The sequence below is a fragment of the Streptopelia decaocto genome (genome assembly GCF_964273445.1).
Source record: "Streptopelia decaocto genome assembly, chromosome: 5".
In the NCBI taxonomy this organism is placed as follows: Eukaryota; Metazoa; Chordata; class Aves; order Columbiformes; family Columbidae; genus Streptopelia; species Streptopelia decaocto.
Window position 1 is genome coordinate 44992125 of NC_138659.1, and position 18461 is coordinate 45010585.

The 18461-nt window shown below is 39.1% G+C and overlaps 1 protein-coding gene across 1 annotated transcript in view; it reads right to left on the bottom strand.

Annotated features, from left to right (window-relative positions):
* Window positions 1–10681: 10681 nt before the first annotated feature.
* Window positions 10682–18461, bottom strand: part of RASGEF1A (RasGEF domain family member 1A) — a 28507-nt gene continuing 20727 nt past the window's right edge. The window contains exons 8-13 of the mRNA XM_082053288.1: window positions 17404–17506; window positions 17046–17125; window positions 16235–16426; window positions 14616–14739; window positions 14303–14375; window positions 10682–13354 (exon numbers count right to left, since the gene is read on the bottom strand). Of these exons, the coding sequence (XP_081909414.1) occupies window positions 13330–13354; window positions 14303–14375; window positions 14616–14739; window positions 16235–16426; window positions 17046–17125; window positions 17404–17506 (597 nt within the window). The 3' untranslated portion in view covers window positions 10682–13329. The remainder of the gene's footprint in view (window positions 13355–14302; window positions 14376–14615; window positions 14740–16234; window positions 16427–17045; window positions 17126–17403; window positions 17507–18461) is intronic.

Here is an 18461-nt window from a genome sequence, read left to right on the forward strand (position 1 = left end):
TTTTCGGTCTATATGGCTCATTGCACTGTGACTTTAGAAGGATACTGTACATACACTCCATTGCACAAACAAGAGAAAGGTGTGAAAAAGAATCTCACCATGCAAGGTATATGGGATGTGCTGGCTGGTCTGCCAGCTGTTCAGGTTGCTGATTTCACAGCAAGGGCTTGGTGCCACATTTGCTATGTTAACAGACATTCACATGGCTGAATATAGAATAATTTATGTGAAGGGGGGAATTAAAATATTTTTAAGTGGAATTTTAGAGCATATGATGTAATTTCACACCACAAAAGAGACACCACCTTATCTCAGTGATGGATCAGACAAGTTGGGAATGTTCCAGTTGGGCGTTTCTGGGTCTGATCTTTTCTCACACTAGATGCCACATCACAGAATCCCTTCTGTAAACTGAGCTATGCTCTTAAAATAGTTTCTTTAAAGATTTTTTTGTTTTTCTCCATTCCTCCTTATTCAAAGACCCTGCATGTACATCTTGTCCTTTAAGTTGAGGAACCATCTTTTCATATCCATAAAAATTTATTAGAGATCCATTTGCTATTATACTATTATTGTCCTTTTGCTTTCTTTTTTTCTTTCTGTCATTGTCCTGACAAGTTTTTGGAAGGCAGTAATATAGTCTTAACTGTTTCATTGACTGAAAAGGCAAGTGCTATTGCAGTCTTTCTTTGTATAATGCTCTCCATTCCACTGATTATCTTACTAGCCTTATTTTTCAGTTTTTCAGTTTGATGGGGCTTTAGGGTTTTGTGTTGTTTTTGTTTTTTCTGAGCATGCATAAGCAGAATTATGCTGTGGTCTCACTAGTGCCTTGTACAATGGCACTACTACTTCACTACTTCCATTTTGGATGTTTTGGGATGCATAAACCATTTAAATGCAGGCAGGTCATTTTTTTCCATGCTGTCTTACATGCTGCCATATGGCATGCCTCATTTTGAATACATTTGTTTACAGAATGAATGCTGAGAATGCTAATTCAGTGGTTAAACCATATTCATGGTCTCAACTGAATTCAGAAATTAGTTGAAAACCCTTCTCAAACCAGGTAATTAAGGTCAGTTTATGACTTCAGTATATTTCAAGAATTTGAAAAGCAACTAAAGATTTAAATTGTTGATTTCTGAATAGCAGATATGCTGTGCAAATAGTTCTGGGCACTGATCCTTTTTATATGTACATAAAATTTGCCTTTATGTAACTTATTGTGGAGAACAGTGTACTGTATTGTTCTTAGAGTGAAGAGAATGCATTGCGAGACTTCTTGCAATTGATATTCTCCATATAATAAACGGAATTTCTGCATTTTAAAAGTTGTTTTAAGCTGTTTCTTTGAAACAAGTTTTTTGCAATAATATTTTACAAGGCAGATGACACACTGGATTCAATTAATAGTATTTGCAGCAAGAAGTTCAACCAGCTCGTTTTTGCATCTCAAGTTATTATCTACCCAGACCAGATATGAAAGTTCAGAGCTAGTTCCCCAGACAACTTATACTAGATGTTATCTTGCTTTAAGATATGTTGGTGGTTCTTAACAAAAATGATAAGCTACCAGTGAGGAAAAGATTAAATATGTAGGCATGATGATTTGAGGTAAATATATAGATTGGACCTTCTACTGAGACTCCAGCCCTTAAAACTTCAGCTGATACTGCTTTCCTTGCTCTGCTGCATGAGGAAAAAGCATGAGAAATGCCTCTCGCTGCCACCACTGCTGCTTGGCACACACTGGAAGGGATACAGAGGTTGTGTAGAGGTGTGAGGCACTGCTGCAGCTCAGCGCTCATCACTCAGCAACTGCCCCAGAAGAATCCCATTGTCCTACTTTCCATGTTTTGGAAACACAGCAAACTGGTGATGCTGACAGCCAGATATCCTACCTGCTGCTGTTTTCCACTGGGTGGTATTGGCAAGGAAGGAGAACAGAGCCAACTGTCCACTTCTGTATGATCAAAAATGGTCTATGGTGTCTATGCTGGAAAGCAATTAAGGAAGTCTGGAGCTGAATGCAGTCAACAGAAACAACTATTTGAAAGCTTTTTTTCATTCATTGTCCCAAAATATGGAAGTGAATGCAACAGAGTTAAAAGCCAGTCAGAACTCTTTGAAATAGCTAATGCCAGGGTTGGGTATTGACAGAAGTAGTCTGAATGATTATTTCAGGACCTCTGCAGTTTGAGGGGCCCTCGCAGGCCTGGTCTTTCCCTTGTCTTAGGTCAGCTTCCTGCAATATCTGCCTGTGTGATGGCACACAGCAGCTGGGCAGCTTGTTAGGAGCACAGACAACCATCACCACCTGCGTTTGTTACAAAAGCCAGAGAGATTGGTATGGGCTGTGTGCTGTCTTATGTCTATGTGAGGTACTCACAAGCCAATGACAGTAACAACAATAATAATTTTAAATATGGAATCTCCTCGGTTGCATTTTGCTGCTGGATTTCATACACATGCCTCACTGCATCCATCTGCAGGGAAGATGGTTCTACTGCTAACAATCCATAGAACGTCAACAGCAGGAAAATACTGGGCTCTGATAGTGCTTTACAGGTTGCGGTATAGCTTAGTAGCAACTTTGACACTGGAAATTAAATCAGTTATTTTAAAGCTGTTATTCGTGATTTGAAATTTGCACTTCCAGGAAATTATCACTGATCATGCACAGTTCATGTTCCCTAATGACTTATCATTTTACCTCCTCATCTGTCTCTAAATTATTGCATAATTAGTTTATAAGTTATAAATAACCATGTTAAACTTACAGCTTTTAATTATATCTTAAAATAGGTTTGTGGGGTTTTTTTAATTATAGTTCTCTAGTATTTTAACTTTGGCTTTTGAGCTAGGCTACAGGCTTTGACTATTTAGTTAAATGTATCTAAAGTTCTTGCTTTGGACAATGGTTGTCCCTCAGTGAATTAATAGGTAGCTTCTCAAAATAAGATCTAATGTTTTCTTGTAAGCAAGGCCCCAAGTGAACTGAGTTAATTGATGAACGTTACATGGATGGATTATTTTGTCCATTTTGACAAGGATTCCCAAGAAGAGAACAAGATGCTTTCTATCTCCCTGGTAATCCCAAAATAGATAGAGAAAAGGTTGAGACCTAAAAATTGTGGAGAGAATGATTCTGTTTATTGCGTTGCTCCAAAAGTTATTCAGGTTTATATGAATACATCATAAGATCACCACATGGCAATTGCTTTCCTGATTGTGTGCTGCTTTTGATTGTTCTTTGGGAGTTTTTCTGGCAAAAAATCCTCTGGAAGTGCTTCATTTTTTTCTTGCTCCTTTGCCACAGTCTTAGGGAGGGGCGTGGGTAGAGCCCACTTCAGGACTCAAATTTTGAAGTTGTTTTTAGTTACTGCTGCATTACCCCAAGCTACCTGATCAAGTGTCTTCTCTTTGTGGCTGTGGATGACAGTGGCACTTTAGTTATGCTCTTGAGCAGTTAACACAAAGCTAAATCACTGACCAGCAGTGGTCAGAAAAATGTATCAATCTGGAAAGCAGTTTGTTTTCCTTAAGTCCATAGCATACCTAAAAGAAATTGCATGTGCTATATAAATATATTATGTCCTGAAAACTTGTATGGCTCTTTTCTTCACCCCTTTAAATCTCATATCATGTTTCTTATACTATTTTCATCTCTTTCTGTGTTCTGCGTTTCTTATTAACCCAGTCCAGTTTTTCTTTGGTGTGGCTCCTCTCTTATTTCTTCCAACTCTATGGCTTTAAGCTTTCAACCTTTTATAAGTTCCAGTCCTGGCTCTTTGGTGACACAGAAGGGTGTTAGGGACCGAGCTGTGGTGGGGCTGAGCAGTGATGCCTGGCAAGGGAAAGCCCAGCAGCCTGACCCTGGCGAGCAGGATGGAGCTGCTGCTTACCAGCTCCGAGAACTGGCTTTAAACAACAAAGGACTCCGTTTATGAGCCCTGTACTACGGATGAGGCTTTTTTCTTATTTCTGTATTTGTCATATTTCATGCTGAAATACAGTAAGCTGTTAAAGCAACAAGAAGTTCATGGCAAAGAGCAGTAATTTAAGACCATTAGCCACACCCAGCGTTTGATTGCACACCCTTGCTTCCGCTCCATAACAGAACAGAAATAGTAGGGTATGCCCTTATAAAGTGAGTTTACAAGTGGTTTCGGTTACCCGGGTGTATGGAACTTCTGAGTGCACGTTGGCATAGCCACACTGTGACATGGGTGCATGTGTTTGTATACAGCTGTGCTGCTGTTCTCCCGTTACTGACCCATGCTGTAACACAGGGTAGCTTTGCTCTACTTTGCTCTATTTTCCCAGTAAAATGGGTAACTCTTCCTTGAAGGTGTTTCCTAACCTCATCCAAGTGAGGGAGGAAATTAGTCATGTTTCAATATGCAAATCTCTCACTTGAATAATGGAATCTATTCTGCATATTGCTTTAGGCATAGATTTGTCTAAATGGCTGGAAAATGTTAGCTAAGCGTCTAGTCTTAAGCTGTCGGGGTGGGGACTGCAGAGATGGCATTATTAGCATGTGGATCGGCAGCTGCGGGCTGCAGCCCCTGCAAAGGGCACAGCTGCCAGCTCGGCCAGCAGGAACGGGGCGGCCGGAGGCTGCAAACTGGACATCACTGGCCTTCCCGCTGGTGAGAAGCTCCTGGCAGCTGGTGTGTGCCATGAGAGCTGCCGGCTGCCCAGCCTTCTCCATGGGAGCCTTGGTCTGGGTTTAGCTCTCTACTTTAGCATGCAACTGAGTTACTTGAGGGAGAAGTTAAAGCCCAGAGGCATCTCTGCTCACTGAACAAGTTCAGTAACTTAATTATTAATGCTTCGGTGTTGATACTGAGTTCACATTATTGCTGGTCACCTCCAGCCTTGTCTGGCACAAAACCAAAACCCATCAGCTCGAAGGGCTGGGGCCCTTTGGTTGGAACTGCAGGCAGTTTCTGGAGGAAGGAGGAACAGCGAGGTTTTGATCTGTGCTCTTGGGTCCTTGTCTGTTGTCGTGGCTCCGAGATGTTGTTGTCCCAGGGTGTCAGAAACAGGTGTTTGCCATGCACAGACCATCGCTGGCTCAGCAGAGGAAACTTGCTCTTGGCTTTCCCAAGTGTGTTCTGCCTGCAGGGGAGAATAAAAGCCATGCTGGTCAGCTTGGGCTGCCCACTGCTGGAGCATAGCAAACATAAATAAAAATATTACGCTTTGGAGTCAGAATCAACTGTCTGCCCAGGATCGGCACTCCAGTTACATGGCTGGTGTTGGGCTGTGGTCTCCTGTTTTGACAGATGCTGTTTATGTAACGTGCCAGTTCCTTTTTTAAGCTGTAGTCGCAGTGTAAAAACCCAGCTGTGTTTTCCTGGAGGAGTCACTACATTTTAGTTTAAGAGTAGTAAATATAGTAACATTTGTTTAAATAGGAACATGCTCCACTGAATAGAGAAGCAATTATTTTTTTAGATGTTGTGTGCTTTTTGCATTAGTTGTAACCTTTTCCAAGGAACTTGCAGTCTGTGTAGGGAAGGGGAAGTGGTTTTGATTAAGGGAAGTCGAAATAAGATTAGCTCAGGGCACACTTTTATGCCAGACCCTTTACAGGAATTAATTCAGGTTTTGCTTTTTAATTTGGTATCTTTAATTTGTTTAAAAATATGTCATTCAGTGGGACTAGTAAAAACAAACGAACAAAACTTGCTTTGTAAACTGGTTAGATTGTGCTGGTCAGTGTTCAGCAGCTCTCAGTATTTAAGACTGGAGAATTGCATAAGAAGGGAAAGAGAAGTGGTGGGTAAGCCCTGACTGCTTGTCTGAATGCAGACACATTAAAATTGGAGGTTTTAGTGCATGCTGGAATATAAACTTTAAAGTTTAAACAGGGTTATTTTTGCTTTTTCAGATCAGTGAATGGAAGGGCAAGAACTTCAAAGGGTCTTTAAAATGACAATTCAGCATAAGTGTAATAACTGACTACTGCATCAGCACGTAATGATAAAGCTTTCTCTGTAGCCAAGATGGTTTCAGCTTTTGTTTGGCTGAGGTGCACTTGCTGTGCCTGTGACCCCCAACTGCATCTTAAAGAGATTAGTTAGTTGAATTTTAGTCAGCTGTGAAGTAAGATGAGAAACACTGGGATATGGCTAAAATTAAGCAGTGGTTGGTTCATGCCCCCATGATGCTTGTCTCCTTGCCAGGCCTGACTGCTTGCAAGCCAAAGGGCTCCACCTCTTCACTGAAAAAGCTTCACAGCAAAGGATGCTTGGATAAAGTGCTGGGTTTTACATTAATTCAGTGTGGTTGCACTGGCTTTGCAAGACTTCTGCTTGTATTGATAGCAATTTTTCTTAATGCATTGCATTTGGTCCATGTGGCTCTTGCAGCCTGCAGGGCAGCTGTGCAGGACACACCTGGCAGGGGGCTGGTGCAAGCACCCCCCTGCAAACAAAAGCCCAATCTGCTGACCTGCTATCCTGTTTTAAATGTTAGCATTGTGATTGCCTTCAGCCTCGTGTGGGTTTATGTCAGCTGGGGGGTGACCCTCACAGCTCCTTTAGGCAGGTGCAGAGCAGGGCTGTCCCTGCACGCCAGGCCATGCTGGAGCAGGGTGGCTTTGGGCTCGGGCTGCCCCTGCCACAGCTGCGGCATTGCAGGAGCCATGGCAGCTGTGTGCTTAATTGGCCTTGTGCAATCAGTGGCTACTCTGGTTTGGTACCTGAGGCTGGAAGGTTCTTCTCCTGCTTTCCCAGGCAACACAGTTTTTCTCCGTCTGTGTTAGAATAAGGTAAGTGTTTCATTGATTTTTCTGGGATATACTACAGTGAAATTACACCAAAAATATAATGGTTTCCATCTTTTTAATGGGAGAGCTTGTGTGCGTCTGCAAAGGTTATATTGTGCTGGCTTTGAAGAATATGTGGTGTAGTTGGGGCCTGTGTGGCATTGCTGTGCAGCACAAGCACTTTCAAATTTAAGGCAGAATGTTAAATAAGTCCTTTTTACATTTAGACCTAAATGTTTGCATAAGGTGGTATGAAAATGCAGTCCTATGTTAGTTAGTGTAGTCCTGTTGTGGGATAAGTGAAATAAGTTCCTCTAGACTTCAAGTAAAGCATCTAGAAGGAATTTGTGGTGGTTTAATTAATTTATTTGAACTGCTGTAAGTTTTTATGTAGTGTGGTGAGTTTTTCAAAAGGAGTATTTTTAACCCCAAGGTTTCAAGGTTGCCTTGTAGCTATAGGACTTTTTTGTCTTATGTGACTTAGGTCTCCTGATGCATGTTCTCAAAGCTTTCACTCTGGCTGATGCAAGTTAACTTACTTAAAGGCTTTATCATTTTATTCCATAGATGGAATTCTTTGCAACCTTTACCTGGGTTGCGTGTAAAAGAGGATGTTTGCCCATTTCTGCTATTTGCAGTGCAAGTAACTTACCAAAGTCTCTTCAAAATGATCCGTGTATTTGTAATTTTGGTGGTCTCTAATTCTAAAAATTCCAACAACTTTTTTTTTTTTTCCCAATTAATTTGGTATTTCTGTGTCTGTGAGGGCCACACATGCTCCTTGCTAGCACCTAAGTGGTCTCAGCTTTCTGCTAAAAATGCCCTTAAAAAAATCTGGAGTAAAATAAAATTTAATGTAGAGGCTATAAAACAGCCTTCACAGATCTGGTGCACAGCCTGGCTGGCTTCTGCTGCAGGTGGCGGCAGGTGTGCCTGGGCAGCAGAGTCACAGCTCTGAAGCGAGCAGGGAGTTTCTCCTGCAAGAAGTGATTTCAGGGCAGGATGAATGTGGAGGAGACAGGAAGAGAAGCTGTGGAAACACAAGTGAATGGGTGCAGCGGTGGCTTTGGCCCTGGAGAGCCTGAGTTCTTACCCAGGTTTCCTGCAGCTATGTGCAAGAACATGTGGCTTCTCTCTGCCTTTGTTACGCATCATGGGCGAAATGATCATTTTTTATCTATTAAAGGGGTAGTTTGATGAAAAAAAGTCAAAACCTTTGAGATTGCTTGGTGCGTAGGTACTATCTGGAAAGGAGCCTGGAGACAGTTCAAAGCTTAGGCTGCTCTCTGCGTATGAGTTGTGCACTGTCCTGGGCCATGTGGTGATCGAGGAGCAGCTGGGATGGTGTTCTGGCCTGCAAGTGCAGCCTGCATAGAGTAGCTGTTTGGTTTCTTTGTGTTTGTTTGGTTTCTTTGTGTTCATTTGTTTTTAAAATCTTTTCAAAGTGACTTTTAGGCTTTCTTCTGAAATTTCTGAGAAGCAAAATGAGATAAAAGGCTTTAGAAAAGAAATTGGATTTGTTTGTGGATTTATTCATTAGTTGTTTGTATTTTATGTATTTGAAGCATTTTAGGAGTGGTTTGTTTTTTTTTTTTTTTTAATTGAGACAAGGTCTTCAGCACTGAGCTATAATAATGTCCACAGACATGAGTAGTTTGATGTTTCATTAAATTCTGCTAGTGCTGTGTTAAAGGCTTTAATCAAATACATTATTTACAGCTGTGCTTGCTGAGTCCCAAGTGCTCTGTTGCAGCAGTTGATGATGTGTTGCAGTTCACATCTCTATTTTTAATAGATATTTGGGGAGGTGGAGTGTTGTTAGTAATATCATCTTTGTATTGAATGTAAACAACCGGATGTTGTTTAAATATTTAAACATCTTTAAAATTAAACTTTCATTGTGGACACACATAGATAGCAAGATTCTTTGAATCTAATATCCCCCCAGAATCAGAAAGGGCCTTTGTGTGCTCACGTAACGGTGGTTAAAAATATGTGAATTACCTTTCTATCTGTGTAATGAGATTCTACTGGATCTCATTTGGCTTCTGCCTCCAATCAGAATTATATTCATTTAGGGTAAAGGTACCTGCTTAATCTGAAGAAGCTAGATAAGTTTAGAAATATTGGAAGCAAACTTGATTGCGTTTTAATATTTCATTACAAAAGTAACCTAATATCCCAAAGTTATTTTGCACCGATCAACTGCATCCATTTTTTGTGCACAAGCTGAATGCGTAGTATGAAGAAGCCACCAAATTGCTAATGTTAGAAATGGCTTACAATATTGGAAATACTACAAACTTTCCAATTCTTTACTGTTAGGAATAATGTTACAGAAATGGTTACACTTTAGATTATACCTCCAAATTACTGCAGAAATACACTCCCAAATATTTCTCTCCCTTGGGGAGTGGTGGAGGAAGGCAAACCTCTGCAGTGCTGGGAAACCTCTATCGGAGGCCTGCAGAGATGTACTGAAACTGCAAAGTGTGCTCAGTTACCTCTGCCTTTCCAGGGACAACCACGGGAGGAAGAATTTGGAAGCCAATATTGCCAGTCTTTGTATGTCACTGGTCTAGAAGCTTCCTCGACAGCACACACTAACGGTTTAGGAGACAGTCTTGCAGGCTTTTCTGGTTAGTTGGGAAGCTGTGGTTGCCCTGATAGAATTATGTATGTTGCAGACTGAAGGGGGAAGATCTGTCTGCACATCCTCAGAAGAATTACTGATTTCTTTCCAAAAGAGGTACTAATATCAGTTGTCAGCTGAATTTTCTTACGTGAGTTCTTTGCTAAAAGAAAGCTGTTTCTTGGGAACTATTAACTTGATAAATCAAGCTGCTGCTAATGTAACTAAAGATATCTTACTGGCTTTGAGTTACTGTTTGTCATACTGTGTTGTGCTCTAATGGCAGTAAAGTGCCTGAAAAGCAATTTTATTGTTTACTCTTACGCCTGTGCAAATAGCTAATTTACCCTAATGACTAGATGGGACATAATTGGAAGTGAGTTTTCAAGGATGTAACATGCATATTAATTATGAGTGTGAACTGGCCATCAGGAAGGCTCTTGTCTGCTTGATCCTCTTAATGCTGGTAAACATCATTATCTTTTCTAATGAGCCATGATGACTGAAAGTAGTACTGTTCTACTCTGGGAGTCTGTGGATGTCTGGTTACCAAAACAATTTCCCCAGAGATTTTTCAACAGACTAAAAATGCTTAGGGGACCTCCAGAGCTCCTGCACTCGCAAGATCTGACATTTTTTCAGGGATACAAGCCTTAAAAAAACGAGGTAGAGGTGGGTGGTGCTGGGGCAGCGCGTTAGGAAAGCTGGATTCTCCTCACAGCTCTGTTCTTGTCCAGTCCCTGTGTGACCTTGGAGAAGTGGCTTTACTTCTGTCAAGTAGGGCATGAGAAAGGCTTGTGGTTGTGTTGAAATGTCAACAGAATCTTGCTACAGCAAACCCCACGGTGTGCTGCAGCCAGCAGATGTTTCTGTGCTTTCCCGTTAAAAGGACAAATATGTGCGAGTAAAAACACTAAAGTCAGTTCTTAGGACACACAAAAAATTTTTACGTGGTGGAACTGTTAATGGTTTTCATTGAGAGAATGCAAATATTCCATAGCAGAGACAATGTATCAAATCCATAAAATACTATTATAGAGAGCACAGTAGAAGTGGCAGCATATTGTTGGCCTAGCGTTGCGCTCGCCTTTGTTGGAAGGTATTTAAACATTTCATAATGTATCTTCATTAATCCAAACTTAAATTTAAGTAACCAGTTGGTTCACTGCGACTATGTTGCCATCCACAGGGGGTTCACCTTGTTCAGCTGCTGGTTTATGGTTTGATCAGTTTGCAAGTGAAAAATAATCATGGAAAACATTAAGCCTGGTTGAAGCAAATTTTTCTTTTATTAATGCAAGCACATCCAGTCAAACACAGAATATCCTGCTTTATGGTACAGCTTTATAGTTAGCATTTCAGCTCAGTATAGCAAAACACAGTATTTAAGGAACGTATCAAACTGAGGGAGGAAAAATAAAAAGGAACCAATGTGGATACTGCATTGATTTCAAGTAATATACTAGGACTGATTGACCAGTGAAGTGCACATTCATGTGAAAGCTTTTTTTTTTTTATACATTTACAGAAAGTGGTTTAAAATTGCATTTCAAATATATATTTTTTTCTTAAATTTTAAGCATCCCTTTGAAATTTCAATTACATAAACAAAGCTGATATACAATCCCTCTTATAGTGTCCAACAATGTTACTAGCTAGAACATCTCTGAAAGTGCAAAACACTGTAATAATACAGTATAAATATTCTTACTCTAATCCAGGGCTGGAGGTCAGTACTTCAGCACAGGAAAAATAGCAGCAGATCATAAGAATTATCCTTTCCCCTTTTCTGGGCTGTTGTTGTTACCTGTATTCTACTTCCTTCTTGATGGCATAACTTGCTTTTTTTTCTCTTTGATGTCAACACTATGGGAATAGCAAAATCTTGGTTTCTCTCCCTTCCTTACCCCAGCTTACTCTTCCAATTTTAAGTAATTGTCAAGGGGGGAGTGGAAGAGGGAGAGAGGGAAGGGTCTTTAATTTTTCACCGTAATACAGGGCCAATACAGCAAATAATTTCTACTCAGTGATTGCAGATGCTGTATGAAACAGTGGCACAGCTCTTTGTTGTAGGCACTCAGCGAGAATTGTCTACTGGACTGGAATAAGCCAGACCCTTGGTCAAGCAAGTCTTGCCCCTTCTTCAGCAGAAGGCAGAATAAGATAAAACCCATCTAGTTAGAGTTGATAATTTTTAAAGAAGCTTGTGCAGCGGGCTTCCACAAGCTCTCTGAGGGAGGCTGCAAACACTGTGAACCACTGTGAGCGGGTCCTTTTAAAAAAGAAATTATCTAATTATCTATCTCAAGTCATTATCCTTACACATATGCAGCCCTCAAGCCTTCAGAGAACAATTACTTGAAAGGACAGTCGGTACTCATGAGTAATAATCTGTTCATTAAACAAAATAGTTTTTAATCTGAGCCTTTTTTCTTTCTCAATTCAGAGATCAGGTGAGAAAGTCTTGAACTGCAGATTTTTTTCCTGGAAATTAATACCTTGAATCTTAACATAAACTCCTCAGGTGCTCATTTGGATAGCCAAATTGGGTATAAACTCCAGGGTAAAAGGAGAAATTAGAAATGGTAAGTACTAGTGGCTTTACAAATCATCTCTAATTTTGGTACTGACCTGGGGTCAAAGGTTTGACCATTTTTTTTTATGGTGTTTTTCCTGATGTGTCAATGGGTTCTGTCCCAGATAGATAATCGTGGCTTACAAAATACTAGAAAAAGCTTATATTATAAATTGGTCTTTGTTCTAATTGTCTGTAAGTGCAGACTACCATTTTCAAAGGAAACAAGGGAATTAAATGCCCAGTTCAGTGGCGATGAACTTTTCTTAAACTTCTTTGGGAATTTTAGCCTTCAAATTCATCATCTGAGTTTACTTCCCTCTCTCTAGCTCATGTATGATTTTTATTTTCCTAAAACTGTTTCCAAAAAAACATATTGAGCCTGTTTTACAGAGATAATCTAGGTTAGACATCCTTCTCTTAAAACAAAACAAAAAATCCCTGATATTTATAAAGGAAAACACAAACTATTCTGACAGTCAGAATTTAAAGGATTGTTCCCAGAAGTATTGAAACTTAGACATGTGTGCAACTTCACACATGCACGCACACATACTCACACAAACACACATCCCCCAGCAGTTACCCCGTCTTATCTCTTTAAATCATGTAACAAAAATATGTTTGCTGCACCATCAATGTTACAGGCAGGTATACTCTACTTCATGTGCCATATTCTCCTTTTTGTTTAAAAAGTACATTGTACCTGGTTTTGAGACATCCATATTTTTATTTTCTTTACTTCCAGTCCAGCATAATAGAAGGTACACTAAATGATATCAGTACCTTGTAAGGCACTATTTCTGATGTAGGAGAGGAACACGCTTACTGCAGATGTCTAAGGCCTTGACTCTACAAACCATTCCTAACACATGTAAAAGGTATCTCCGATTTGAAGGAGATTCTTCATTTCAAAGCTAGAAAGACATGTTAAGTGTTCTGTAGGACACTGGTCTAATGGAGTATTTAACCTGAACACTGGCTTTAGCTGGGATGTGTGTTTTAATTTATATTTGTTTTGGTGGAAGTAACAAAACAATAAAAATTTGGATGCTGATAGAATAAGATCTCCCCAGGGATACCATCTCCCATGATACATTTCATCTCTGAGAACAGGGCCCTGCCCTTTTATTTAAAATAAAAAAACCCAAACCCTTCACGTAAGTGCCTTATGGTTGACATGTGAAATATTTACCACATTGTATTTCATAAAAGTTACTGTATATACAAAACAGACCTCAGCCAGTGAGGTCTTTCTTAGCTCAGTCCAAGTCTTTCAGGTTGTAAAAACATGTTCACTCAATGTGCTTCAAAGTCTGCAGATCAGTTCCAAAAATCTCAGGCTCTATTAAGCAGAGTTGTCCTAGAAGAAGAAGAAGTAATAAAAAAAATATGAACCAGAATAAATCTATGAATTCCAATCGAGATGCTGACTTTAAATGAAAATTTAACCTTTGTAACATTACTTCAGGCCCTTAAGATGCTCTCGGGCAAATAGCATATGTTCCTCTGCCATCCTAAACTATTTCTTGCTGAACAGCATTGGATTTAATGTAAGGTACCTTGCATGGGTGTCATAATTCAAAAGCTTATGTGGGCTTGCTAAGAAACACTGGGATCACTGGGAAACAGTGTCTCCTCTGGGACAATACACTCATAATGTAGCTCAACTGCAGCTCAGGACATGTAGGTTTCTTCACTCTTTAGCCGGTACAGATATGTTAAATCTAAACATTTAATGTGACTTCCAAAGGATCTAGACCTCTCTTTTTGCCTCGGCCCCAGTATTAGAAGCAATGTCATCTAAATTAACTGCTCTCATCATGTACGTGGAAGATGTGTTTCCCCCTTTCAAAGAGAAAGGAGTCATTGAGACTTTCTCCCTTAAGGGTAGACTGAAAATTAGAGTATTCATGTAAAATGTAATCCTTTCCTAAGACTTCTAAAAGCATAGGTATGATAAATGACAGCACTTTCTTTGCATCTTCATATATTTGTTCCACTGAGAAAAGCACGTTTGAAAACTGCTACAAATGTAGATTCTTTTCCTGTATTTGATAGAGAACACACTTTGTCTTGGCTTTCATAGTCCCAGCAGTGATTTTGCAACCTGAACTGATCTGGCTGAAAAAAGCTGTATCGAAATCCAAGCCCTCTTGATTTTTATTTCAGATTTGAATTTTGAAGAAAAATTAATTATATTTGTTCCAAAAAGGTCTTATGCTGGGTATGCAAATAGGAGGAGGGAAGATGATGATCATGTGCCTGTGTGTGTCTGCAAAAGGACTCATGTTCTGCAGAAGCCTCCTACCTGAGTGTTTTCCAGCTGTCTTTTTCCATGTGGTTTTCTGGACCTTCACTTTCAAAGGATGCAATGAAGAGAGCTAGTAAATAAAATACAACCAATCAGATACATGGGTTATTTAATTGGAAAAATTAAGAGTTACGATATAGCAGGAGTAACTTAAACTTCATAATGAAGTTTATTATATTTGAATCCGAATCGGAACTGATAATACATACTTATCAAATATTTTTTGCATGTTATTTTTTTTAATCTGCATATTCTATTAGGATTTCAACAAGTAGGAAGACTCACTATAATGTTCAATAAAGGATTTTACCTTCTTCACTATAAATGGGTGCTGTAAGTAGATAGCTCTGGATCTTCTTGTCTTTTTCAAAAGGACACTCAACCTGCTTCCATGTCAGGAAATCATTAATCTGTCTTGAAATTTCCCAGAATTTCTGCATGAGGTAATGAAAAGAATACTTTTAAAACCATTTGTTCTTTCAAATATTAGTTATTTTGTTTCCATTTCGGAGCTTCTCATTCTTGTTCTTATTCATGCTTCTTCTCTTATTATCCCTTTATTGGCCTTCTGCCTTGTTATCCTTTCTTCTCTACTGCTCCCTTCATCTCCCCCTCTTGCTCCTAGTTCTTCACATGTTAGGCTCTTGATTTCAGAACAGTGGATCCCAGCTAACCACCTGGTCTTCTGCATTCAATTCTTTACATCATCAACCTTTTCTTCATATATAATTAAGTGCCATTGGCCTTCTTTCTGTGTATAATCTCTAAATGAGCCTGCAAGTGGAACTGGTCAGGAAATTGCTTTTATTTACTTTTTACATTTCCAGCCTTCAAGTTAAATGAAATGTGACATTTGATTTTTTTCATAAAGCACTTCCTAAATTTAAGAAACTATCAAAATAACATACAGAAACTATAGATAGCCCTTCCTTCCTAGGATTTTGGGAAATGCATAATTATTTATGTATATTCTGTGTGTTGCCCTCCTCAGCCTTAATAATGACCAAAAAATGTGCAAAAGCATTTTTGACAAGCTGTGGCCTTTTGGATATGTATGCTTATTAGTCAGGGAGAGAGAACCCAGAACTTGAAGAAACTCCCTTGAAGATCTTCTAAATATCATTTGCTGATCATGGTGGCTAACCCAAGGAGGTTACATCCGATAACACTGATGATTTAGGGTGTAGTTACCTATGACAATTTGATCAGGTATGACAGCTTGCTGCTACAGAAAAGCTTCCTTTCCATCCTTTATTGCCTTCCACTTGCCCCAGTCCCTTTTGAACATAAGGCAGGTGTAGGGCTGAGGATTGGCAAATTTTTGTCTGCCATCATAGGTGGTACACTAAAATTCTCACACTTCTTGATTTCAAGTTCTTTCCTTATTTTAAATGTTGCATGAGTACAACGTTTCTTGAAGAGATTTCACATTCCAATTCACTAACATTAGACTATTTTTATATTACTTAAGTAATTTTTAATGCTGAGGGACTGGCCTCTGAAATTCTTATTTTCTTCTCAATCATTTTATGTGTTAGTTTTGGTAACAAATTAATGTCATTTCAATCAGTTCTGCTTATGTGAATTTTACGTTTTTCAGCACATCTGTCCCATTTCATGAAAAATAATTGCTATTCCAGTATATTCTAAATCTAATCTTTTAACTGAAGGCAATTACATTCCAAGCAATTTTATGGATTCTCTTCTGTATCTGCTGGGTATGTAATATAAACACAGCAACTGCAAGTGCTAGCTTTCACAGAAATTTGGTGAAATAATTTCTCCTAGGTAATTATTTTGTTTTATGCTTACATCACAGCAATGCTGAAAGAATTGGTAATATAATGAGGTAAAAGTTAAAAAGTGGCAAATGTTTGTAATGTGCAATGTTTAACTAGCATTACAGTTTCTGTAATAGTAAAGTCCTACCTTGAAGTTGATCTGCCCATTGGGCAAGCGGTTCGTATGTATTTTGTGCAGAAAATAGATATCTTTAATGAACAGGTTGAACACCGGGATAACTATTTTCTCTCGATTGCTGTTGGCAGTCTGGGATCGCTGTGCTGCTCCTTGCAGGGCTGTGCGGTAATTACAAAAGTTGCTGGATGGATCCATGTGATGCTGTTTTTATGGGGGGGAAAAAAAAACAACAACAAAACCCACAGTCAAGTACTACATGTTTCCTAAATAAAAAAAATCTTCAATCTAACCATGAGAGAGTTCATTCATTATGAATTTGTTGGGCTGCCTTTTGAACTTTCAAGATGGAGAACCTTATACTGATTAGGTCTGGTTTGGAGTTTTTCTAATTTCTGTCTTGTTTGAGAGTTCTGTACTAGCTTTACATCTATGTTTTGTTTCAATCGTTAATGGAAGACTGAAAGGAAATGATAAATGACTATTGGGGAAAAAAAAATATCATCTTTGTTTTCTTTCCGATCTCCACTAGATGGAGCACTCTAGTTAGTTTTAAGGGTAGCAAAATGGCATTCACTTGAGTGACAATTACCTTGTTATATTGGAAAAAATAATGCAAAGAAGAGGTAACCTAAAGAAAACTTGCACCCACTTTTCTTTGCAGGCAGGTAGGAAGTTTGAAATTCAGGAATTCTCTCCCTAATGTTTATATGCTGGTGACCACTGACAGAGGTGTCTCTCTGATCTTTTAGTAATTCCACAGCAGAGGTTTGGACAAAACTATTTGGTGGATTTCTATATAAAATCTGAACTTTATACATACCTCTAAAACATCAAATTTGGCTGTTTTGACCTTGGACCAAGTTTTCTTTAGCCGTGCCACGGGGCTCAAGTTCATGCCAGCTGAATGGGAGAGGAGACAAACAAACTACTAGGTTGAAAAAATACAGGGCTAACATAACTGTGTTTTCCAAAATATGTAGTGGTGATACGTAAACAGTTCAGCTTGACACACAGAAACACTTGCCCACCCACACGTTAATCTGCCACTGGCACATTCTGTCCCTGTAGAAGCCTGTGTGTTGATGTGGTCAGCCAATTTAGGGCAAGAGCAGAGCACAGTCTTGCCAGTCAGGTTTTAAGATGGAGTGCGTTTTGTCATCGGTGTTAAGGATACTCACAGATAATAGCCATCATGGAGTTGAAGTTTCCAATGTTGAAGCATTCTCTTGCCACATCAATGAAAAATTCCACCATTCTTGTACGCTGCTTTTTCTTTACAACCTGGGGAAAAAACCCAAGATATCTTAAGAGGGAAGGGATGGCCTGAATTTTGGATGGGATGTTCAGTCAAAGGCATTGTAACAAGCTGATTGAATAGACATTTCAAGACTTTATTCAGCTAAATCTTATGATGATATAGGCCTTGAGGGTATTTTGTTAAGATTAGTTTTTAGTGAAATAGCAGACGTATTTGGGGCTATCATCAATTACTTGTCTAGTTGTGGCAGAGTCTAAATTTTTGTTTATATATGAAGTTCAATGTCTTAGGGAACCTTGTATAAACAAGCTGGACACTTTCAGCAATTTCCTGTTACTGGAAAAGGGAGATAATGTGAAGCTGCTATCAGAAAGAATATATGCAAAAAAAATGAAACCTCTAAAGAAGGCGGGGAAAGCGGTAGACAGACTGGAGACAGTTCAGCTTGTAACCTCAATGTGAGAAAGAACAATTGCTATGTCTTGATTTTTGTCATTTTACTGTGTATACACTGAAATTGCTCATTGCAGGGGGGTTGGTCTAGATGACCTTTGAAGGTCCCTTCCAACCCCAACTATTCTATGATTCTATAAATGAACTCTTGAGAGCAGGTAGTGATGATGACCAAATATACAAATTCCCACTCAAAGGATCTGGCAAGTGATGCTGAATATCTGCTTTGCAGATTCTTTTATAAATGGCAAAGCGAAATTTACATATAGAAACAAAGTTTGGAGACAGTGCTAAAAGCCATCAATATTTGTCTCTTGCTTTAATTCGAAAAGTTAGTATTGTTGCCTAGATTACATTCATTCTTAAAAATCTTTCCCATATTTACATTTAGAAGATTGGTCTGGCTTATACAAAAATGGGTTCTGAGTGGTGCCTGCAGACGACTTCACCAGGGAGTTCTTTTTCTTTTTTTTTTTTAAAAAAAACCCTCTTAGCTAAATCCTTCAGTTTCTGTGTCCTATCTAA